The sequence below is a fragment of the Pelecanus crispus genome, chromosome Z (assembly GCF_030463565.1).
Source record: "Pelecanus crispus isolate bPelCri1 chromosome Z, bPelCri1.pri, whole genome shotgun sequence".
In the NCBI taxonomy this organism is placed as follows: domain Eukaryota; kingdom Metazoa; phylum Chordata; class Aves; order Pelecaniformes; family Pelecanidae; genus Pelecanus; species Pelecanus crispus.
The window spans coordinates 85,923,189-85,949,853 of record NC_134676.1 but is presented as its reverse complement, the minus strand read 5'-3'; the positions used below and the strand labels follow the sequence as shown (position 1 = coordinate 85,949,853).

The 26,665-nt window shown below is 39.5% G+C and overlaps 1 protein-coding gene across 1 annotated transcript in view; it reads right to left on the bottom strand.

The window, feature by feature from the left end:
* ZCCHC7 (zinc finger CCHC-type containing 7) overlaps positions 1–26,665 on the bottom strand; it is a 111,861-nt gene that overhangs the window by 12,345 nt on the left and 72,851 nt on the right. The window contains exons 3-5 of the mRNA XM_075726607.1: positions 25,445–25,570; positions 23,501–23,671; positions 11,861–11,896 (exon numbers count right to left, since the gene is read on the bottom strand). Coding sequence (XP_075582722.1) covers positions 11,861–11,896; positions 23,501–23,671; positions 25,445–25,570 — 333 coding nt within the window. The remainder of the gene's footprint in view (positions 1–11,860; positions 11,897–23,500; positions 23,672–25,444; positions 25,571–26,665) is intronic.

Sequence of the window (26,665 nt, the reverse complement as noted above, 5' to 3'; positions counted from 1 at the left end):
TATTTTAATTTTAAAGTAAGTTAGCAAACACTTCCTTCTTAATCCCCAGAGACTATCTATACAGTGACACAAATGCACAAATTTATGACAGTAACATAAATGCTCCTCCGAAGTAATGTGCAACATTAAGTGAAATCGTTTCCTGGAAAGATATTATAGGTATCTATATTTTATTTGCCATCTTAAACATATCTGGGTCTTTATGACCTTATTTTTAAAATGTATTTCCTTTTTACATTTCCCGGTGCAAATGGACTGCATAAATAAGCAATGTGCTATGAGGCTTCAGACTAGCCGATAAACCCTTTCAATTTTCATGCCAGCTTCTTCTTTTGTAATTCAAATCTGGCTGAAAACTGGCAGCTCTGAAAACTGAAACAAGCACTGCCACAAATACCTTGTAATGCTATCGACCTTGTCTGCCCATGCAGTGAGAAAGGGGGATGCATATGTGTCTGCAGTCATCCAGATAACACAACTCATTTTTTTGGGGGGATAACAGAAGCCAGCCCCGGACTGTGCACCAAAAGCAGTCATTACCAGGCAAGCTGGAGAATAAGTCTCTTCAAAATACACAGCGCATTTAAAAACCATATACAGGGCTCAGCCACTGCTTTCATTACCAATTTTAATTTAGCTCCTTCAGTTTGCCAGCCAGATAAACTCTTTAGTGCTGTTTTTTAATCTATTTGCCACATTTTATGTTTAAGATTATAGTAATATGGGACAGGAGAAGGAATCACTTTTAGAGGAAATAAAGAAATAGATCCGCTTATCAGCGCCCATCAGAAAGTTCATTAATCAGCCAGGCTTTGTGCCCCCTAAATTGAAAGGTTAAATAATCCTCTCAGGAATATTTCTCGGCACCACCGCCAATTGTCCGGAGAGAAGCTGCCATTCACAGCACTCTGGATCGGTGACAGGGTATTTTACCACTGTTTGGACCCCAAACAATGACGGACAAATGGCCTGGCTTACAAAGAAACCTTTTAGTACAAGGATGGAAAAAGGACCACAAGCTTTGAAGTGGGGTGGGGGAGGTGGGTGCGTGGGGAAGAGGCAGGAAAGGAGGAGGAGGAGGAGACTCGTGCATGGGGACACGTATATTTTATTTGAATGTTTATTAGGAGACTCGCTAAAGGTTGCTGCATGCGCGCCCAGGCATACTCGTGCAGAGAGCGCACGGAGGCAGGCACTATACACACACACACTCGCCGCACTAAGTGTATGCATACTTACACATACATTTATACATTAATCTGAACACAAACATTTGCAAAGCCTGTAAAATCAGAAGATGAACAGAACTAAAGCATGGTTATATTTATTAGCTAATACACCTGGGAGCCCAACAAACCCCAAGGTTTTAATTTTTACTGTCATTCTAGATGATTTACAGCTTCCTTTCTCTCACTTTCTCTCTCTCTTTAACCTTTATGTTGTCTACTAATCACCTTTCTCCATCAGATGCAAAAGAAGGAAGTACCACATTTGAAATAACTTTCTTGGGGGGGGGGGGCATTCTTAATAGATATTTACTTTGAGGTCATTTCTGATCACAGCCAAAACTGAAGTAAACACATAAAAAATATAGTGCTGCTGGAGAGTGGTGCATCAGTTTGTTAGAAGTAGTTTTTGCTGTGGTACATTCTAAATAAACAAAAATTCAAGCTTTTTTCTTTAATCTTCCTAGCAGCTAGGCTTCAATTTGTAGCATCCTTTACTGACGGACAATTTTATAGAAACGTTTTCCTTACACTACCAACACATTAAGTGTGCATGTTAATGTTTATCAATTTCCCCATATTTTTTTCACGTATTCTCCATTTAAATGCATCATATATATTCAGTGATACCATAATTATTTTTACCTGGCTTTATAACGAGTGACATTCATCCAGAATATGTCCTTTAAGAAACATCTGACTGCCTATATACAACCATTAACACACAAAAGCTTTTCCATGTCCTTCTTGCACATCTATTCTTTTAAATGAGTCTCAATTCTGTCAAGTTTTTACTTTACTATGACTTGGGACTTTCTGAATAGTCTACAGTGTCTAAAAATGGATCAAAATATTTCAGATTTTGCCCCTCTCACATCACATAAATACGCCATTGAGCAAAACTGTTCTCTCCAAACCAACTTTCGAGTATCTCCGTGCTATTATTTTCCCTTTCCTTCTCTCCTCACACCATTATGAGAAAAGCAGAATTCATTTAACCAGGGTCTCATCTGCCATCAAAATAAGTCAGACAGAAACTGGGTATCACGTGCAAATCTGGTGCAATTAATTTTAAAGCAGAAGATATGTCAGGGTTATCACATAGTCTACAGAAATCCTTGAGTGTTTGTGTATGCTTGTGCACAGGCATTCGCCACTCAATTTTTTAAGTGCTGAAGGAAGTTACAAATACACCTCAGACACAGAATTAACTGCATTGTCAAGAAACATGACAGTACTTTCTGTTAGCTACAAGATAAGTAGTTACCACAGGCAGAGAAACTGTAAGTTTGAGGGGAGGGGAAAACAAAAAAGAAGAAGAAAAAAAAAAGACAAACAGCTTTTGGACTCGACGCTGACTCTGAGAAACTTTGAACCCAGGCAGCGACCGTCCATTTCTTGCAAATATATCACCTGGTCTACTGTAAAAATAGTACCTCTTCCTGTAAGTGTTGCCCCCCTCCTATCCCTGGAGAGTCAAAGCCTCTGCCATGCCCCTGCCCGCGGTGCTGCCATGCCATGCAGAGCAGCATCGCTGCAGCACCATCTGTGCTGCGGATGCACCAAGGAGGGACCAGTGACAGGGGCCTCATCAGGCCAGGCACGGATCTGGCCACAGTCCTACGGAAGCAGCAAGTAAAAGTTTTATCACTTTCTGGCGGCGGTGAGAAGACCAGCCAAGGCAGCGCTGTCATGGTCTGTTTGAATGCGAGGTGCTGCCAGGGCCAGTGAAGTATGGGGGGTGGCTGTTTATGCCCATTTCAGAGTCATACTTACAGCCGTTGGAGTACGTTTGTCAAATGTTAATTTAATCTGAAATTAACATTCAAAAATAAGCTAAAACTGAAGGCCTAACTTCACTCCCCTGAAGCCAAAAATTCTGAGGGACAACTTCTTCCTTTGCCATGCGTGGGCACTATAGCATATATGCATATATCATGCAGATCACCCAGTGCTCTGAGACTTCTCTAGTACTGCAGTAAAATAGTACCTACTTACGGCATATGGCTCTATGCTACTCACCACTTTATACAGGCCTTTGGTTCCTTTTAATTCCTTTTATCCTTGATTTTTGAAAATATGAAGTCAAAATCAGGATAATTCTGTCACAGGGATAGTAACTTTTCTATTCACATGACAGGACCTAACAAGATGTATTAATATTATTGACATGATAGACCCTCTCAGAATTAAATCAGTGAGTACTTTTAGGAAATCCTAATCCGTAGATTATTAACATGATCAAGCATAACTTGAGAAAGTTACCGTCTAACCGGTTTGAGCTCCTGGCTGCTCCTAATACACGGATCATTGACAAGATGAACTAGCAGCTCTGGCAGCGACATGGACGATCACATACGTTGCTGCCAGCACAGAGCTCCACAGACTGCTGTTGCTAAATACCTGTGACTTTTTAACATGTGAAGTATTTGTATGATAAAATGCAACAGTTTCAGTACTACTAAAGCATAATTTACAAGCAGCTACTGAGTGGACATTTGACAAGCAAAATGCCATTCCTAGTTAGGATATACATGCAAACAGTTCATGGAGATTTACTCTCTACTGACATTTTACATTTTTTCCACTTTGCAATACAAAAACGCATCAAAATACATTTTACGTTACCTACAGGAAAGTGTAATTTTTATCTGGCTTGAAATGTCTCCTAGATCACGATAACTTTTTGTTTCCTATGGAATTTTGAAACCGACACTAAGTTCTAAGAAAACTGAGAAAAAACACCTTCATATCAAGTTCAGAGGAATAATTTTCAGGAATATAGAAACTTTAATATGAATATTCATACGCAGAATTTACTGCAGAAAAAGGGCACAGAAATATTTTTTTTTTCCCCTCAAATAAAAGCCTGTTTTTAAAATGCAGGAAATCTCATTCTAGCTTGAAAATTCTATTTTCCTTATTTTGATGGTTAACACTTTAAGTAGTAAAAATTATTTAAATGATTGTATAAGTTCACCTTCTCAAACTAAAGGAAAGAGAAGTGAAAATTTTTACCAGATCTGTAAGCATTAAAGAAAAGATCATCTTAATCCTTTTGCTTAAAAGAAGTGCAGTTATGTATATGACGGGGAGACATTTCAGCAATGAATCTTACCATGATTATCCTGTTTTCTGTTTAATTAATCACTTATCCAACAGTTTTGGTGTTTCACAAAAATACGTATCACAACAATTTTAGTATATGTTGTGTAAAGGAGGAATGCACATGGCAGTTTCTACGTTGAGAACAGAGCAATTCCTGCCCACAAGTTTGCGTGGGAGGGAGCAGCCCTCTCCAGTCTTTCTCCAGTCGTGAGCACATCTCGCCACCAGGATTGCTGGCACAGCACTTGAAAAATGTCACGTACCACACAAATAGCTTCCTGGGCATGCAGGGGTTAGATAACCACAGGTTTAAACATTCAAAATATTAAAATATATTAATTTTAATCCTCTTTTAATTTCCATCCCCTGCTCTTCTCCTTTTCCCATTTAAAGGCAGGGCCAAAAGGTATCGCTGTTGCAGAAAATACAGAGTTCCTCAAATAACGTTAACGTGCATATTGAAGTCAGGAATTCTCTGAAGGATGCCACTTCTTAAAGAAAAACACTTTGAGGACGTTATTTGGAACCCCAAAATCAGAGAAATGGAAATTACTTGGTTCAGTCAGCCAAGCTTTCTATTTTTCCCCAGTCCCGCACTGCTTCCAGAAATATACCAAAATGCAATTTCTGTCACGATGTAATCAGTCTCTAACCCTCAATTTGAAAGCACCTTTTATTTTATTTTCTGGGGAGGCAGATGGGGAAGAGCATGAGACAGCTGAATGCTGGAGAAAGCAGGCATGCTTACACGATCAAGGTAAGTGGCAGCTATGACCGTGCTGCTGGAGGGTTACATAGCCCACCCGAAACGGCTCTCAGGTCTGTGCAGGAGTCTGCAGCTTTCTGGTCCAGCCTGGCAAGAGCCAGACACTGACCTGGGGTAATGACCACAAGCCTGAGGTGTAAGAACAGGCATCAACTAGGGATGTGTCCTCTGCAGTAAAGAGGTACCAAGACACTGTCACTCTTTCCCAGGAAAGAAAGTGCAAGCGCAAAGACATGTAGGCATTTTACAGACAACTAGTTTGAACTTTCTATTTCCACTTAACTGACATGCAACACCCCCCCAGTTATTGGGTACTCATAAGCCAGGGGTGTTAGTTAAAATGCAACATTTTCTTGAGAAGGTAAACTCTAAACAGTATTTTTTGTAGATGTTACATATTTATATAAAGTTATTGAAGCTACTTCTTTTTCCTGTAGTATTTTAAATACAGTTTTAAAGTAAAAATAGGGGAAGAACTCTGTCTAGCATGCTTTCTTACTGAAAGCTATAGCATATGCTTTGTACTCATAAACTTACACTTATTTCAGGATCTGAAATTCTGTTTTCTGTAAAAAAAGCTGTCAGAAAGAATACTGTCTTTTGTGAAATATGATTTCTTTGCAATAGAAACAAATTTTGGGTTTAGGTTTCTGATAGCCTTAAAAATATTCAAAACTTGAAAGAGAATGATAATGCGGGGCAAATTATAATTAGTAGGGGAAAATAAACAGAATGTGAAATAAAATCCAAGAGACCCTCTAGAGAGCATACAAACCACCTCTAATGTACTTATTTTCACCAGAACAACTGCACAGGGCAGGCAGACATTTCAGAAGCATCTCTGTAACAGAACAGCACTTGCAAAAGTGGTAGGGCTCGGGCTTGAACAATGCAAATAGATAATTTAAAAACAAAATATCTGCCAATTGTTGTCTAAGGTCTGCCCTACCTCCTCCCCTGGCTAAAGAGGCCAGGATGCCTTTTCAGAGAATATGAAATCTTCATGAACCCAAGCACCGAAAATGTACCTTTCCTTCAATGGCAAGTGTGGGGACACCATCATGCTCCAGGTGTTTGTGTTTCCCCACAAACCGCAGGAGGCAGAATCATCCTTACCCTAAATTCATATCCCTGGGAATTCTGGGTTGCTTTCCCTGTGAAATATCCCACTGAATGGCTACTGAAGTGTTGACACAGAAGGGCCTGCTCTGTGATCCCAAAATATGAACAAATACACTGTCTATAGCATAAACAAAATGGTATTTTTACTAGAGTTAATAAAAATAACCTTAAAACACCCGGAGAGAAACCGGTCAAGTGCTGAAATATTTAACACGAATGTGACAATCTTGTGGTCCGCAGCCTTGCGTCACGCGAAGACCAGAGGAGCTGACACTGCAGCCATGTTCACAGCCACTGCAGCAGCCCCATCCCTGAGCACCGGGAAGTCAGGCTTAATCTCCTCCTGAAAATACTTCTAAACCCATCCTTTCCCTCACTGCACAAAACCTATAAAGCTTCTCTGGAAACCAAATGCTCACTCTCTCAAGCTTAAATATTTTTTACCAGAGTCGTATTTTAAATTTTCTCTTTCTGAAAGTCACATTTTAAAAGATACACATTGACTTTAAGCAACACTGCTTACGTTTTCATTTCAGAAAAAAAGTCGCAGGCCATGAGGAATTTTAATAATGCACACAAAGAAATCCGAGCGCAAAATTTAAACACAAAAGATGCATTGTCCCTTCATGTCTTTTACGCACAGAGGCCAAAACAGCCAATTCCTGGTTCACCTTCTTTTATGTAAGTGGATTAAAAGTAAGATTAACAAACTGTCAAAAAGCATGTTAAATGATAGCTTCTGCTAGTTAAAAATTCTGATGGTTCTAAAACTCTGTTGGTGGCCATCTTGGCCTAGGAGCTTTAATATAAATGAGCCTGGTGAAGGCAGGGGATGGGGGAAGGAGTCCTTACAGCCAGAGCAAGAGGTTATTAAAAATGAGCAGTCCCTACAGAAAGAAAACACCTAATCCAAGCAGGATTTGTTTTTTAACCTATCCATCTCTACCGACAAACACATTAGAAAAATAAAAATTGTGCTCTGCCCATTTTAGGGATGGAATTTCATTACTCTGTAGATACTTATTGAAGAAGATACTAATACTTGCAGTATTAATTCCTATTCGATTATTGTATCCACATCTTGTTCCTGAGCTGGACCGGCTACATTTGTTTTTGTATACCACAAGGCCCTCTGAACAATGAAGCAGTGCAGCATACAGAGGGAGATCTATGCAGCCAGCAGGTATTCCATTTTATATCAAAATACTGAGATGGCCACTTGCACATCTTCTGGGTACCCTCACCAGTACCACCGCACAGAAGGGGTTTGAGTTACACTTCAGAGGGACTCACACGGAAGAAGCGCAGCTTCATGCCTGAAGCAAAACACGGGTCACTATGTGCTGAAAATAATTCCCTCTTTATTCTCCAGTGATGTCATCTGTTGGGTGGAAATGTGACTGCTCACAGCAGTGCAGTATCTACCCTCAGTTTCATCGGGTCACTCCAGCAGCAGGCCACAGGATGACCTATGGGATGGGAACGGGTCTGGACCCAAGGTCCCATCTACAGGTTTGGGTACGGAATGCAAACAGCTTCCTTCCATGGTGCCCCCATGGAAAGCCAGCTCCAGTACTGCTGCCCACCCGAAGCCTGGAGCTGTTAACATTCACGGCAGTTCCCATACTCAGGGAGAAGGGCTGTCCCCCGCAGAACGTGCTGCCGCGGACCCCATCCCGAATCTCCGAGCCTGGGGCGCAGTGGAGTTGTTCTTCCCCTTCAGTGCGCAGACCTACTTAAACGGGGAGCTGCCACTGGACGTGCAGTTCGGCAGTCAGACAGCAGATCAAACTCAGAGGGACACTATTGTATTTTTTTTTAAGAATAAACTGCAAAACTGAACCAAACGAAAGAAACTTGTAGGGTGCCTTAATCTCACAAGTTTTTCCACTGACTTCTTTTTTTTTTTGTAAATGGAAGGCTATAAACTGGCCTCCACCTGCGTACAAAAGACTTAATGCCTCTACCTTTATAGCTGAAGCACGAAATGACAAGAGAAAGGGAACGAAAAAGAGCCAAGCATTCTGAGGACGAAAAAACCCTCCTATGAGCACCCCCAATACCCTTAAGATGTGGGGAAAGGGGATGTGATGGCATGCCCTTTGGAGCACAGACTGTATTTCTCTGGGTTTGTGGAGCATCTGACATTTAGAAAGACAAAGTTGTAAGCTAAGCTTCCTAATAATCTAGATAAAGAGCTTTACAAGACCTTCAAATGCCTTGTCTGTGAAAAAAATTACACGTATTATTATTTACACTGCAGTAAGCTATGATCAAAACTGTTTATCCTGGATCTGCCAACGAAGTCCTTGTGTTATTATTTGAATTGATAATAACCCCTCTGATAAACGTAAGCAGGTATCAAAACTGACCTATTTATTGCAAATAGATACCTATATGAAGAAAAACCTAAAATATGTTTTGACTAACGTAATTTCCCTTTTCTGATATAGGAGAAATACACAGAGAGCAGGCACAATGAAAATGATTTGTAAAAGTTTTAAATCACCATCATAAAGAGGTTATTAAATATTATTTTAAACCACAATGGGAATTGGATTGTTCTGCTGACTTTGATTGGTTTTTGCAGAATAATTTTAGTTAACAGAGTTGAAAGAACAAGTTTAAAGAAACTAACTTCACCCAGTTATAAAGCTTTGATTATCATAGAGCCTTTAAATTTAAGCTTCATTGAATACAATATGATAATCTTTTTTCTATCAAAAGGCAAATTAAAATATTCCGCTTATAATCCTTTTTGCCATTTCAACTGCTCATAAGATTTCTTGCACTGGCAGTCTATTTTTGTTGGAATAAGACATTTCTGCCCATACAACAAATTATTTGTAATGTGCCAAAATTTGTCACCACAGCTAATGTAAACAAAAACCTACCACCATCCATAACAGCAGAATGGATTTATTATTTAGTCATTGTTCTAGTCAATCCACGTTTCTGTGCAGGGGCTACAAGAAGTCAATAGATGGCAGTCCATCTCTTAGGAAGGAGCCAGATAATGAATAAAATCACCAAAAGCTTCACAAAAGAGAAAGGTGGAAGGCTGTGTGGTTTTTCACAAGCATTCACAGTAATTAACTAAGAATACTTTATATAATGCAAAACATTTAGACAAACTTTGTAACAGCTGTCTGTAAGCAACGTTATAAAAACGGTCTTTTATTACAAACCTGAATGCCTTGTTTTATTTGCGCTTATATGTACCTGCATGTGCGATGCCTGTGATCAATTTACCAAAATCAATTTAAATCTAGCGGTTGTATCCATGGCTAAAGCACAGGAAAAACTCACTGTAGCCTTAGTCTGTTTGCTAATAATCAGGCCGCCTCTGCAGCACAGCAACAACCACAACAGTACTTTTTTTTAAACTTCTATTATTTTTCTTTAAACAGTTATCTTGTTTGTACAGAAATATTTATTCTAAATAGGAAAATTATAAACTGATTTCTATAGTGAAATACTACTATGCTGATATGAGAGTAAAAGATCTTGACTTTTTAGTTACAACTCTATAAATATATATATATATATAAATATACATTATTCTAACATAGAAGTTTTGATTCTTGTGAAAACACTATTTACTTCTGTTCTGCTTTGGGTGCAAAAGAGAATATTTAAATGGAATAATAAAAGCTGGGACTCGTACATTTAAACAATTCAGATAATGCACTTTCTTGAAGTATAACTTATTTTAAATACCAAGCATATCTTTTGCCACACAGATTTTTAAATTCCAGGCTTCATGTGACTCCTAATGTAACTTTGAGTCAAAGTGAGTATTCCCATGCAAAAAACGGAGATGTGCAAAGCATTTCCCACATATCAGAAATGTGGATTATTTGCAGATAATTTGCAGTTCACTGCAAAATAAAAAAAATATTTATTGGTAGCTAGGGTCTGACTCAACGTCAATTTATCTTTGCGCACCTATATTTGACCACATTTCAAAATACCCCTAAAATGCACTAAGAATTTCCAAATGGGTACTTTTAACAATACACTCGCATTAGTAACTACTACATTGTCTAACAAGAGCTTGTTTTGACCTATGTTGTTAGCTTTATACTAAGTAAAGTGTAAACTCCGAACACTTTCTACAAAATTCACAGATAAAATTTTCTACCTCAGATACCTCAATTTCTGCCCTAGCAACCACTTGGTCAGGTTTAAGCTCCCCCACACTTTTTTACAAAAATAAGTATTTTCTAAGTGTTGATTGCAACTCACTTTTTGAGGAATTCTCAATGGCAAGCAACACTAAAATGAAATTAAATCATAACTGAGTAAAAAACAGAACCCAACATATTACTGCATCTAATATAACTATCTGATTATTAGCTTCTAAATATCATAAACATTTTAGAAATCATTTTTACATGCACCCTTAGGGATTGTAATGAAAGACAGTATTTACCTTTTTCCTTCATGCAATTTTAAAAAAGCAAACAAAAATACTCAGTGAATGCACCTTTTGCTCATAATGGTTTTTTTAAAAGTCTATACCAATTCTGTTTAAAACAGAAGTAAATGCTCCAAAAGGGTGAAGGATTTCCAAAGCAGATCTTTGTTTTAAAACCATTATGCAGAGAACACAAGCAAGAGGTTTTAAGCACAGATTTCTCCTACTCATTGAATTTATAAGCAAAAACAGAAAAAAGAGCATTCCACTACCATGAAGAGGTGGAGGCAACAAATTATAAAGCACATCCCGTTTATTGCTCAAAAGAAAAAGCTCACACGAAAGACCCATAAAGAAAAGTAGTGGACAAACTTTTCTACTTTGTTTTGAACGGACAGCAGTGATTAATTATCTGTAACAGCCAAATACATACGAGGTTGATCTGGATAGCAATGACAGCAAAGATTCAGATGAACAGCAAAAATCCTAATCTTTAAAGGCATTTCTATGTATAATAATTTTATAAATGAATATATTCAAGATTTGTGATACCAGTCCATTGAACACTGTCTTAACCAGTTAAATATTGTTCCAGGTTTCAATATTAGCCAAATTTATATGCATTTTGTTTTATTTTTATCTCTATTTTACACAGGAGGAAAAACCTTAAGTAATACACTGGTCCAGTTCACAAAGTTTTATTTTTTTGTTTCAATGTTTAAAGAACAACTAATGCAGGCCAAAGAAGAAGTTATAGCTATATCCTTACCAATTAGAAGTTATCTGCAAAAGTTTATAAAGTGTATTTGCTCAAATTAACATCTCCACTGTAGCTGAGATTTATTTTGCTCATTGAAAAAGAAAGCTTTGTCACACAGAGTGATTAATTACCAGCATCTGGGATATCTGAGATGGGATTATTGCTTCTGCAATCTCAACTTAAAATTTAACCCTCTTTATATGTGTAAATGTAGTCACTGAGAGGAGAGAGTGCTGCAAGGCACTCATTTAATGATTGCAGTATTAAAACAAAATTGTAAGTTCTAAAGATGTTTAAAAAAATAGTGGCAGTGTTTCATTGCATTCTTCAGTTCAAAAACTCTTCAGATGTTTATTATCTTCTCGCAGAAGATGCTTGTCTATATTTTATGGTCAGCAGTTCACAGAAGAGTAAATAGGTTGGGTGTAGAAGAAAACAAAAAAGGTGTTTCTACTTACTGTTAGGTGATACTGCCTCCATATTTCTGGGCAAGCCTGGAAAATAAAAATATTGATCAGCTAGGAGCATGAAACAAGGTGCTTTACAGCCTGTTGGTTTTGGCATAACACAGTATCCACCGGTGTCGGTCACAGGAAAATAAGAAGCTTAACTGAAAGGGTCTGCATTTCAGCTTCAAAAACCTGGCTAGACAGTTTAATTGAATTTTACACTGGTTTAACACACTCCCTGCCATTGTCAGAAAGCCAGTAACAGTTTTCTCTCTCCCCTTCTTCTCTGAAGGTTAGAAGTTTGGGAGAGTAACGTGCTCTTAACTGTAATAAGAATTAATACTGCAAAACAAACAGAAATTAATTTAAATTCTACATTTTCTGACATTTTAAATTTACATAATGTTCTGGAAATTAAATCACAAGGCACTTTCCTTTCATGTAGAAACAGAAATATTTTAGTATTTTTGTACATATCTCTATCCTAATCAAAATATAATTGTTACATGTAATAATCCTCAGTAGCCTAATGTCAGATGAGTTGTAAACAAGAAGCATAACAGATTGCTTTAATGTTTCTATTTTTACAATGGCTTCCTTGATTTTTTTTTAGTTTTTTTTTTAAACTTGCCAGACTCTCACACAAACTTGTAAGTGCAGCCCATTGTAAAAAATTTTACAGAGCAGATTTTTGAATCACAGCAATAACACAATAGACCTGAGAAATACATAACAGACAGGAAAGAAGAAAATGTGGCTCTTCTTTAAACAAAATCAGAATGTGTTAATGATCAATGAGACAGAGGTCACTTTCTCAAGGCTTCTTAATATTTTTACAAATTTTACAATATTTCTGCCTTTTCCAATGACCCTCAAGCCATAAACACGTACAGAAATAGTAGTACTTTGTCTGTAAGCCATTTTAGTGTTTAACTCAGTGTGCACACAGTCACTTTGATGGAGGTCTTTCACTTTTGTTTGGAACATTTACCCTTTTATTAAAATAGCTTCTTAATAATTTGAACAATTAGCAATTTGGTTTGTCAATCTCAATTTTCAGTATTTTAATAAGAAATATTAGTTATTCTGTGGCTTCTACATAATATGCTGTAGCTCCAATTTGAAGCATTAAAGCCTCATGACTACTTGCAAATGAGTACTATTAACATTTCTTTAGATTTTGAATAAATTTTTCGCTCATGCTTAAATTCTTGCCTTCTTTTAGTCTGACAGAGCATGTTTACTAAAAAAAACCCCACCCAACAACCAATATTAGCAACTGAATCTCTCAAAAAATAATCCAAGTTTTTGACAGTCACCCTATGGCATACACAGTATGTTTTTCCCGGATGTGATGGAAATTATATTATTTATTATTCATTCCGTCAGTAACACAATTTTCTGGAGAAAAATCTACAATCTGTTCTGTGTAATCGTTCAACATTTCTCCTCTTACTCAAATACTGCATGTAAATATTTGAGTTTTATATTAATATTTCTATAAAGAAAATGTGTGAAGTACATCACATTTCTAACAGAGGAACAGACTACAACATTTGACAGTTTGAACACACTCGAGCTGTCTTCAAGTGCAAACAAAAGGATTTTCCTCCTTTGCTAACTTACACAGGATTCGGAGGTGCGATACATAAACACTGTTGAGCGTACAAAAATGTTGTATCAAAGACCTTGCCTTCTCTTTCAAACCTGTAAAAGGCTTCAACTGTACATGAGACTTTTGCTGGTTTAGCACAGGGGTAGCAGGCAGTTATTTATACATTAGTTCTGGATAGTTTTCGATTACCACAGTGTCCCCAGACTAATATGGTTGAAAAATCGCAATCAATGAGTTGTCATATACTGGCAAAATGCCATTCTGTGATATGACCTTTACTCACACAGCAGCTATTTAATAATAATAAAAAAAATTACTTTATTTTTTAATAATAGTTTGGTTGGGGTTTTTCTTGCTCTGGACACAAAGACATCACTTACAGCGAAAATCTGTAACTCAGAGTAGGAAACGATAGTGGACACAGCTCTTACCAAAACACTGGAAGAGGCACAGTCCCAACCCCTCAGCAGTGCTATCAAGAGGTAGGTTTTATCATCATCATCATCTTTAAGGATGTTTTAAGGCTGTGGGAAAACTTGAGGGAGGTAGGAAGAAGGTAGTAAGGGAAAATTGGCCAAGCATATTTCTTCATTCAGATGGTGATTCAGTGTAATACTTTTCATTGTCACAATGATCACTTACGAACTTCAGAAGTTGAATACAATAGTCCAAAATGGATGCCTGGCTAAACAACAGCTTTTTAGAAACGATGCTTTTAACTAGGAGTCATATTACTTTGCATCAGCTCAGAGTTATTGTCTGTATCTTCTATCACGGAATGACAAAAAATATAATTAACAATTACTACTGAATACTGGCTTCTCAAATGAAGCAAAGAGGTTTGCTATGGAAGAGAGCATAACCAAATACAACAACCACCGAACCTGTGATTTTTCTTATTTATTTAAAAGTACTTAACCATGAATGGCCCTCATTTAAAGAAAAGCCCTTGTGGTATACAAGTACGATGGCAGTGTGATGAACTACATTAAAATAAAATTGCATTTATTTCCTGCCCCAGTGGTCTGACCTTACTAGCATTTAGATGTACCAGCACAAAAGGTGCCTACTCTTAAAAGCAGTGCCACTGCGGTACAGCTGCAGAAAGAGCAGGCGAGGTGCAGTTCCCCACACCTTTAGCTATGTCCGCGTGCCTTTTGCCGCACAAGTGCTGGGCAATTAATTTTCCCAAATCCGTGCTGGTTTTGCTGCAGCCCACATTCGGTGAATTTGGAAGGGTGATTATTCATATCCGAGCCTGATCCAGCTAAGGTTGCCACACCAGATGAATCAAGGCTTGATACTGCGCATTTTGACCTGTATTGAATTTTATCAGGTGCTAATTATTGTTTTACCAGAACAACGGCTTAATGCATCTGTTGTTTAATTCCCACTTCCCTATTCTCAAACGTGAACATCAAAGAAAATAAAACACTCAATCTCAAACAGCCCCTGACAGCAGACCAGGACTCCAGTGCTCAATAGACAAGGCCCTTGCCACCAGTTCTCATATTTCCACAACAATGAGCAAACACAAAAACAGCACTAAGCGGCCTTTCCTCCTTTCCGCTCCCCTTGGCCGGTCGTCTGCCTTGTGCCGAGAGGGCCCTCGACGGCAGCCCTGCTGGGAGCGCAGCGCGGGGGAGAGGATTAGCCTCGCTAACATGCGAGCATTTGCAAAAGGGAAGGAAAAACCCCGCTACTGTATTTGGCGTATGAATAACCAAAATGCACGCGCTGACAGGAGACCGGGACGGGCCTGCGGCTCCCCGGGAGAAAATGTAGCTGTGATGAGTGACAGGGCTTTCAGGAAATATGTTCACAATCACAGACAGTGAAGGCCATGACCTAGATCGTTTAAGAGCTTGTCTTGTCAAATTATCAAAAGCTTCTTCCTCTCTGAATAAAGAGTGACATAAGTGAGTGTCAGAAAGCTGCAGGCTGACAAGCCAAGCATACAATAACAGCATGCACGTCACATACTTGCCGAACACCGCCACGGCTAGCGGCAAATCTTAATGAGAGCACGGCTGGCCCAGGAGACTTGGGTCCCTGCTGGCACAGCTACTCATCTCGCAAAAATCCTTCAGCTCCAAGTCAGTTATGGTCTGACACGACGACTACAATTACTAAACACAACTTTTTAACAGAATCCTCTGGTGCTTTGTCAAAGCGGCGGCTGCGAGGAGCTGCCCCGCCGCAAGCCACCACAATAAAACAAAAGATTTGCCAAAACACACACTTTTCATCACCTCCGCATGGGAACTGCCGCGGAAAACACACAATGCTTCCCTTCAAAAACACTCCTGCACGAGCAGATGTCGAGATGTCGAGACCTCTCCCTGCGCTGCCAGCACAGACGGCCGCCACTGCCGGTGCCGGCACAGAGCAGGCCGAGCTGGTTAACCGCTGGCGTCGACCAGGCTCCCGGTAACGTTTACTTACGCTTACCATTAGGCAGACATTGACTTGCTGCAGGCCTGAAAAATGGGGGACGCTGCTGGGGAATGAGGGGAAAAACGCAAAACCTGCTGCCGCTGGTGCAGCCCCGTGGACTTCTCCCCGTGTCTCCAGCCACATCCCGGCACGCAGAGGTGGCCACGTCCCCACAGCAAGCACCAGCATGGGTTCCAAAAATGACAAATGCAGAAGGAAATCTTCTGGGAGAGAAGAGGCTGGTGGTGGTTTAGACGTCCAGAAAAGGTGTCAAGACACATGGAGAAGACGCCAGCTGAGGTATCTGGCTGGTTTCTGGGAAGAAGCGCTGCTTGCAGGGTGTTTGGGGTGTGCAGACATGCACGCATCTTTACATGAACGGGGCTAGCAGGCACAGCATGGCTGAAGAGTGCTGGGGACCCAGGCACTGCTGGCTGCCAGCTCCTGGACAAGCTTTGGCAGCTCACTGAGCACCCACACATCGTTTTTTCCTAAGTATACAAGGAGACACTGTCTTGCCTGCCACATTCGCCTCCTCCCTGCCACATCACCCTGTTTATGAAGTTCTTTCCCACCCTTGCAGCTGTCAGGTGAGACTGTAGACCACAAGCCTCATGACATCCACCTAACTGCCACCGAACCTGCAAAACACAGGACGTTCACAGCATGGGTTTTTCAGCTTATACATATACAAGCATAAGTATATATATGCACACACAGATATATATAGATAGACATTTCTTGTGCACACAATGTTGCATGAGACTGATGTGCTCTTTCCCAGGGGAAGCAGCAGACAGTCAGAGCTGCACTTGAAACTTTTGAACAACTCTGCTACATGCTCCTCTGATGATCTTCCTGAGGAAAGCACATGAGGTTGAGCTGCTTCCAACACATCTCCATCTCAGATGACTCCATATATTCTCAGTACCATCTCAGGGAAAGTGACTGTCCTAACTGAAAATAAATGTATTAGTCTGAAAATGTTTTCAATAACTTTGAATATTTTCAAATCAAACTAGGCAAAGTTTGATTTGAAAAAAACCCTGATGCCTCATGAAGCTTAAAAACAGGGCAAGAACACATCCTTTCCCTAACACTCTTCCACACCCAGCCGTTTTAAGTTCAATGACTTCCCAAGCTGGGTGAAGTGCCTGTGTGTTCAACAACCTTCCATGGATTTACCTTCTGTGAACTGCTCCCATCTCCTCTGGAACCAGAGCAGACTTTCTGCATCTATTGCATTGCTTGGCAAGGAGTCTCACAAGTCTGTTACCTATTGCACAAAAAGTCACCTCCTTCTGTCTCTTCTCAACCTAGCTCCTACTGCTTTCGTCAGATGTGCCCAAATTCTTGTACTGGAAGAAATGATGAACAACTGATCCTTAACCACTGTCTCCTGTCACGGGTGATTTTGAAGCTCTTTACAGATCCTTCCCTCTGTTGTCTCTCTTCCAGGCTGAAGAGTTGTAGATGTGCTGAAGGATGCAGAAGAGAGGGACCAAAGTTGCACCTAGGTGTCCATTGCTTTCCTGGTGATTCCCAACATTTCACTGGCTTTTCTTCACAGCTTTTGAACACTAAACTGATTTTTTGGGGAATCGTATCTCATAACTCTAAAATTAGACTCCTGAATGGTAAAAGTAGGCTCAGAGCCCACCATTCCATATACAAAGATGGGATTATTTTTCCCTGGGCATTTTAGTTTACACGTATTGCCACTCAAGTACATCCACCATTTTATTTCTCTCTCCCTCTGTTGCTTACAGTCTTTGGGCAGTTCTTCACAGCTGGCTCACAGCACTGACACTCTAAATAATTCAGTCTTCTCAGCAAATCTTGTCACCCTATTGTTCACCCTTTTCCATGTCACACTAGCATATCCTACCTTTATCCTCTTATTCCATGCCTGTTTAGCTTCCTTAAAAGCTTTTGGTCAGGAACTTTGTCAAATGCCTTTTGGAAATCGTAGACTATATCAACTGGATCATGTTTACACACATGCTTGCCGACCTTCTCCTTTGAAGAAGCCCAGAGATTTCTGAGAAGTAGGATTCCCTTTACAAAAGCAATCTTGAATCCTCCCATGTATATCATATTTATACATCCATTCCAACATGCTGCTGCTATTGCAGTTTCTGGTAATTTGCTTGGTGTACACATCAGCCTGGCAGGCCTGGTTGCCCAACTATCCCTGGGACCCATTTTAAATATTGTCACTGTATTTGCCCCACAGTTACCAATCAGACACAAAGCAAAAGGTTACACACCGCCATCACTAATCTGGCTATTTCACCTTCCAGCTCTTCTACAGCTTTTGGGTAATCATTACCCACTTCTGGTAACGGGTTAGTATTCATAGGTTAGTAGTAACCCTAACATTCTCTTCAATGTCAGAGAGATTCTCTGATTATTCCCTCCACAAAGTAAGATTGCAGTGTGTGAATGTACCCGGTTTCTTCTGCTATGAACGCCAGAAGCCAAAAAAATATTTTTAGGCTGTTAGCAATGGCCTTATCTTGGCTGAGTGTTCCTTTCACGTTTTGATCACCTGTTGGCCTTACAAGCTTCTTGCCTGTGTGAAGAAAGGTTTACTGTTGGTTTTGATTCCTTTGCAAAGTGCCCCTTAAACTCTTTTTCACCCTTAATTGTGCAGTTTCGCATTTAATCTGCCAGAGTTTATGATCCTTTCTGTTTTCTTCATTTGCATACAGACATCAGGTTTTCAAAGGATACCTTCTTGCTTTCCATAACCTCTCTGACCCTGCCGTGTAGCCTCACAACCTTCCTTTTGCACTCTGCAGTTCTGCTGTGCCATCTTTCTTTCCAAGGACAGGGCAGATGAGACCCTGCTCTTACAGTCCAGCATTCACTGTGCAGGTGGCCTCGTGCCTGTCATTCAGAAGCGCAAGAGGACTGCCTGAAAGTTTCAAAGACAAACATTTCTACTTTAAGGGAGACTTAAATGAGCAGAAAAAATACATACTGTGATGTTCCTGAAAATCTTCACAACTTAGGTAGGATTTCAATTTTGGGATGATAGAGGACTCATAATTCTTTACAGAAAAGAAAATTACTTAATGACAACTGGCTTCATAAAATGTGTTCAATAGAAAAGGTGGCAAGAGATGCAAAGAAAAGGTACTTAAGATTACAGTTCTGTCTAACTGCTTACCAGAAAGGGGGTTGTCCTGGTTTCAGCTGGAATAAAGTTAATTTTCTTCCTAGTAGCAGGCATAGTGCTGTGTTTTGGATTCAGTATGAGAAGAATGTTGATAACACACTGATGTTTTTTTAGTTGTTGCTCAGTACTGCTTATGCTAGTCAAGGACTTTTCCGTTTCCCATGCTTTGCCAGGTGCACAAGAAACTGAGAGGGGGCACAGCCAGAACAGTTGATCCAACCTGCCCAAAGGGCTATTCCATATCATATGGCATCATGCTCAGTATAGAAACTGGGGGAGGTTGGCCGGGGAGCAGCGATCACTGCTCAGGAACTGTCTGGGTATCGGTCGGTGGGTGGTGAGCAATTGCATTGTGCATCACTTGCTTTGTATATTATCATTATTATATTGTTATTACTATCATTACTATTTTACTTTATTTCAATTATTAAACTGTCCTTATCTCAACCCAGGAGTGTTTCTCACTCTTACTCTTCTGATTCTCTCCCCCATCCCATCGGGGTAGGGGGAGTGAGCGAGCAGCTGCGTGGTGCTGAGTTGCTGGCTGGGGCTAAACCACGACAGGGGTGCAGAACCCGTTCACGCTTCATTCTTTAAAGTAATGGTACTGTGTACATGTTAACCGTCAGCAAAAGTATAGCTAGAAGAGGAAGACCAAATTTAAATTTCTAACATTCAAATATCAAAATAAATAGTAAACTCCCAAAGGGGCTGGGCATCATTTGCATGTCGCAGATACCATTGTCTATGGTGAGCCTGTAACAACCTCTCAGTTTTCCTTCCCTAGCTCCTCACATTTGGTGTAGCACCAGGCCATCTTCAGCAGGAGCAGGATGGACACACAAATAGTCCAATGCACAGTGCCTCTCCCCTCGCCTGGAAATGACACTCAGAAAGCACATGAAGGGAAGTTTCTCGTGTCTGACTGCTAAGCTGCAGGGTCAAACCTCCCACTGAAACACAATTATTCCATGATTCTGCAATACAGGGATTGAATATGACAGAGGTTACGGAACATAAGCTTTACCAGGTAGAAGAGTTACTCAGATAAACTTCTGTATTCATTGAAAGGGAAGACAAGGCCTTCTCAGGATCTTTCTCATTCTTTGACCAAATAGAAGAAATAAAGGTAGGGAGGAGACATTTAGAGGAGATTCAAATATTTCTGAATGTCAAAAAACCCTAATGTTTAGGGGAGTAGAACAGGTGTATTTGGAGAGCAAACATTTAAGCCACATCTTTAGATAGAAAATGAAGTAGGAATTTGTGCTGATGTTATCACAGCTTGCCTTTTATCCTCACCTTTTTGTGTTTAAGTTGCTTTTAAATTGAGGGAAAAAAGCATAAAAGGTTAACTGCTATGTACAGGACTGAATTTCTGGGACATGGAAAACTGTAATAATATCATACAAGGTTAAAAAAGATAAAATTACGTTTAATCACACTTTAATTTTCATCTGTGTTTTATTTTAGTAGATCATATCAAACTCGAAGGCCTTCAAACTACTTCTATCTTTCTCTTCGGTCCTTACAGCATAAGCACTGCTGCTACCGAAAAGCCATAGGGAAGTTAAGCAAGTCCTCTACCTGTATTTATGAAATAGGAGGACAAATCTTCATGTTACAGTCATACCTAAACCTCCTACTAAACTGAATTAAGTGACCTACTGCAAAGTCATTGCTGTCATCTAGATTATATTTGTAAAATTCAATTCAGCACTATCTATGTATCTATATGAGAAGTACATACATTTAAACACTCCCTATCTGGGAAGGGCTTTGTACACAGACACAAAAGCACATAAATACAAGACCTTTCCAAGTGCAGTTTTCTAGTATCAATCTCATAAAGCAATAACATCATTGCAGTATACTTCTGCTTGGTCATAATCCCACAGATCTTTAATGTTGAATATAGTTATTAACCTTGAAAATTTTGCTTGTTTTGCCTTCACTTTTATTCTTTTAACCAAACTTCCAATTGCTATAGCATTCAACACTTTCTTAAGAATATTAAAGAATGCTTTTGTGCAAGAGTCTCCTTCAGAGGTGGAACATTCTTGCCAAAATAGTTCATCCTGCCCTGAAACTTGACATCAAATTATTCATCCAGGAAGCAAAAAATTAAAAACCAGTGGTGTCGAGGTTTGAGGTGCACCACACTTAGAAGATAAAACAGAAGTTGCTGGTTTGTGAATTCTCTGAGCTTTTACAGAAAAACATCTGTTAATAGGTACATATTTATTTTGAAATACTGATATAAGCTTTTACTTAGGCTACATGATTGTAATAACTTTAAATGCTCCTGTTCAAAATCTCTAGATTTCTTGCAGAGCATGCAGTGGTGGTGCATGACATTACATTCCTCACATCCAGGATTCCTGGCAGTTAGTACAGAACTGAGCTAACCAACTGTGCGGTATCATAAAATCACAGAATGGCTTGGATTGGAAAGGACTTCTAAAGATCATTTACTTCCAATGCCCCTGCCACGGACAGAGACATCTTTCACTAGATCAGGTCGTTCAGAGCCCTGTCAAACCTGTCCTTGAACACTTCCAGTGATGGGGCATCCACAACTTCTCTGGGTAACTGTCACAGTGTTTCACCATCCTCACTGTAAAACATTTATTTATATCTAACCTAAAATCTACCCTCTGTTAGTTTAAAACCATTGCCCCTTGCCCTGTCACTAAAGGCCCTGGTAAAAAGCCTCTCTCTGTCTTTCTTGTATCTACTAACTTTCACTAGCAGTAATAACAGCTTTGGGCAGACTGTCAAGAGCAAAACAGTTTCTACTTCTTTCAAAATGCATTCAGAAGAACTGAAGAAATATTTTTAAGAAAGGAGATCATACACTAAAGAGCGTGTTTACATAATGGTACTGTTTAAATGATAAAAGTTTTGCGACAAAAGTCTCAGCCAAATGAAGGCCCATGACCTTACCTGCCATCTAGTCTTCAGTGCAGAGAGTACACTGTATCTGGATGACCTTTAACATACTTCAGCATCCTTACAGTACTCGAACATTTTTAGTATTTCCATACCTGTTTTCATACCAAAGTTACTTATACATTTATCCAAGACAACTCTGAATGCTCAGTAAACACTAATAACAGAATGCATGTATCCTATGGGGCCTCCACCTCCCTGTAAAATAAATGGAAACCCTTCTCCTGTTTTGCTGCTCAACCTGAAACAAGCAGCCAAGCATCTGGTGGGAAATAAACCGAACATCCGATCTTTTAGCAAGACGAAAGGAGCACTTCCATATTCCCACTTGACAGAACCATTTGTACTATGAATACAGATGCAAGCTTGCTAACACCTCTGAAATGTTGTTTTGTTAGGTACAGTACGGAAATTATTATTTGCAGTAAGTATTTTTTTCCTCTCTGGTGCTTGTGACATAGAGGCAGCACAACATAACATGAACAAAGAATTAGAGTGACTGGCAACAGGACCAGAGTGTCCACACAAACTGTATGAGCTACGCTGGTCTCAGTAGAAAAAGTTGGGTTTTGAATGACAGTAGTGAAGATGGATAACATCAGTGTGGTTCTTGTGGGATTAAGACAAAACATCAGTAAGTCCCAGACGTTAAATGTTTCTATCAATAATTTTCCTCTCAATAGTAGAGTACACAATTTTGCAACTGTTCCACTACTTTACAAATTCTTTTATAGTATATATGTGATGGGCCTGTCCACAGTGATATGCAAGTAGAGAGACAATTAATTTCATCATTATCTTTCTTCTTGCATTTTCAGTAGAGGACTCTACTGAAAAGCAGGCAGAAACTAAGCTAAGGCATGTGAATACAGTTGTAGACCTCCTTCCTTATAAGCTAATATCAGATTAAACTTCTATTCATCTATACTTGCATAAGAAACAAAGTGCACCATTTCCATTTTGTTCAGAAAGTACATTTTCAATGTAAAATACAACACCATTCTAAGTGCCTCCCAAACCCATTTAGACATTAGTTTAAACTTCTGTAATATTTTCATTGATGAGTATGTGATCACAGTGAAAAAACCATGGATCTGGAACTCTTAGAGCATGAAAGGTATTCTTTACCTCTTGCTGGCATGCTTGTAGCATACCATGTCTCCTAATTTCAACCTCCCTACACCTTCCATTCAATAGAAATTAGGACATTTTTCACCACCCTAACTAAGCTAGACAAAACTAAACTAAAGACTGTTTACAACACTCCGGTTTGTTTTCTTTGAACCATTCTTCATGAAAACTGTGATACTGTTAGGTAACAACTAACTACAATATTTTCATATGCTTACACAAATAAGCACTACATAAAATTAAAGAAAATATGAAAAGAGTGTGGTTGTTGTAAATTCAATTTTTGACAAAGCCAATAATGAATGAGTTCTTTGCCATGGGCTATACTCACATCAGCATAATGCCCCTTCATATCACAGCGATTGCAGTGTTTATTCCAATAGGCTCTCTCAAGACATTCCCTGAAATAGTGGCCAGGCAAACAGCAGTTCAGACAAAAACGTGCTGGGCAACTGTTTTGTAGATGACCTCTTTCTGCACACAGGCAACAAGGGGGAACTTTCTATGGAGAAATAAAAAAAGAATTATGTTAAATGAGAACGTTTCAAAAGATTAAAGAAAAGAAAAAAAATCAAAAGAGGAAATGAAGAAGAAACTAACCCAAATAAATGTCTACTGCTTACTCGGAGTTGCAGAGATGTTTCATCAGGAATTGAAGTGAAGGAATGCTATGAATAGAGTAAAACTTGAAGTTGTAACTCCACAGACTCCCTGTACTTTCTTGATTTGTACTTTCTTGATTTGGACCTTGCATCAGAAGCATTTGTTAAATGCCTAGTGCCCATGTTAGTTGCTCCGTGAATACAACAAAAATAATCATTAAACTGGAAAGCACATTTCACTCAGAGCAGAAGTGTTGGGCACTCGGTATGAACATTGACTTTTTTATTAAATTTCTTAAAAACTGAAAAACAGAACTGTATCACAGAAACATGATGTACAGTATGTAACACAACATATTGGACTGGTTTGTAAGTATGGTCTGTGCAATAGACCACTGCACTAAGTCTGGCTGGGATGGGATTAATTTTCTTCATAGCAGCCTTATTGGGCTGTGTTTTAGATAACACACCAACATTTAGCTATTGCTTAAGGCTTTCTCTTTTTCCCAGCCTGACCACCAGCGAGCAGGCTAGGGGTGGGCAAGAGGCTGGTGGGGGACAGTGCCGGACAGCTGACCCCAACTGACCAAAAGCCTATCTGTACCATACGGCATTGTGCTCAGCAACAGAACTGGGGGGACGGAGGTTTTCCACAGTCGCTGTTGCTCAGGGACTGGCTGGGCATCAGGCTGCTGTGGTGAGTGAGTGCTTTTGCATCACTGGGGTTTTTCTTCACTTACTATACTGTCTTTATCTCGACCCATGAGTTTTGCTTGCTTTTGCCTTTCCAATTCTTTCCCCCACCCCATAAGGGGTGCGTGAGTGAGTGGCTGGGTGGAGGCTTAGCTGCCAGCCGGGGTCAGTCCACCTTAACCGCTTGGCTACATGCCTTGTGACTCACACAAGTAAGCACATGGACCGACAAATACAAAATACTGAAAACTATTATGGGACCATAGCTGTATCTCTTTAAAGCCAGTTTTCCCAGTGACTGAGTGTATCTTCACTCCAAGGGCTTACGTTTCATCTGGGTGGGATGTAGTCACTCAATGTCTCAGCATGGGTAACAGCCTCAGGGACTGAGGTTTCTGCAGACTTTGCTGTGGGGGCTCCTAAAAGCAGACTCTCATGCAACTGCCCCTACTTCCTCACAGTATAGTGACTGACTTTTAAACCTCTCACCCCTGGACAAACTATCTGAATATTTGTCACCTATCTGAGCTGCTTAAAGTTATTTCCAATTTCATCTTGTCTGTAACTTTTAACATTATTCAAATCATGGTTCATTATATAGATACCTGCTTTCAGTCATTTACTAAGGGTGATCTTTGGCTTCCTTATGTCCTCCTTATTGAAAATGCATTTGAAAAACATTTTACATCTTAAAACTGGTTTTACAATTTGAAAAAATTGTTTCTATATTGTACTTGACTCTCTTTTTGCTCAGTTTATACTAACAGATCTTTTCCTTTATAAAGACAATAAATGCAATGACCTCCACAAAAAAGATAGCTGATTTTACATAGTAAACTGATCTTGTACAAGTTATCCCTCAATCTGGAGCAACCTTTCGATGAAATAACAAACCACTGAAGCAATGCTTTTAATGGCAAGCACGAAAGAGTATTAGAAACAACAGCTGCATCTACAAGTAATTAAACTGTTGCATTTACCTTTGGAGTAGGACAGTTCTTGGACAAATGGCCTGGTCTATTGCAATTTCTACAGGTAACATTTTTATCAGCTGCATAGTACCGCATACTGGTATGCCTCATACTTGCATAGTTGGAGATCTGTGCCTGGGGAGACAAGAAGAGAAAAATGTATTTACCATTTGAGATTCTGTGGTTTAGTGTTTGTTAGAACTGGAAATCTGTAAAGGTCACTGCTAGCAGTGTTCAGTTACAAATCTAACTATTTAAAAGTACAATTTACACATCCAGGCATCCAGGTTTGAACTGGATAATTCTGTTACAGAGAAATTTGCATTGTCTAGAAGAAAAGTATTGTCGTGTTCAAACTTCCACTTTGGGAGATTCTTTTTTGCTGTTTAAAACTGCAGTTATGATCTTTTGCTTTCTATTGATTAGTCAAGACACTTTTACTCACTATGCTATTTCATGACGAACTGGAATTTTTCCCAAAATACAAATATAACTAACATTAATTGCAAATGCAAGTTACACGTTCCCTGGCACACATTAAGGGAAATTTCTTGGACAAAATACAATGCTATACAAGTCTAGACCAAATCTGCAATTTGCAATTGTAAAGAAAGATTTAAAAAGGAAAAAGAAGAAAAAGAGAAGCTGGAAACAACTCTCTCTCTCCCAGTGACCTCACACATACTTTCTGCATAGGCAGACAGAATTGAAAATCCTATCTTCAACCTTTATTGCTTAGTAAACATCAAAATTTTTAAAAACAGAAATTAAATTTTGGACAAGTGAACGGGAGAGGTACAAAAATACCATTTCTCTCAGGGGAAAGAGTTTGTAATGTCACCTAATTGTGTAAGCTTTACTGAACCTTGGAAAGAGAAATCAGAAGGAGTTGGACCTTACAGCTGAAGCTTACTCTTCCTGGATGCTACAGTACCTTGCATGAGTACTCCAGGTTACAGCCTAATCATACCAACTCCTGAGCTGAGTCCAGCCTCCAGGAGTGCAGGAAGGCTAACCAAACACAGACGGCTCATAGTGCTGCCTGTGGGAATGCAATTCAGCTGCCACAGAACAATTACTATTCTCCGAAGAGCCTGAGAAGGAAGAGCCGAGTTCGTCCTTGCACAGTCTTCCTGGCATCCTCTTCCCACTCTGCTTGTGAGCCTGCCCCAACAAGTGAACCTGTTCCTACTGCACAAGAGCTCAGGCTTCGCCTGCCTGTGGAGAACA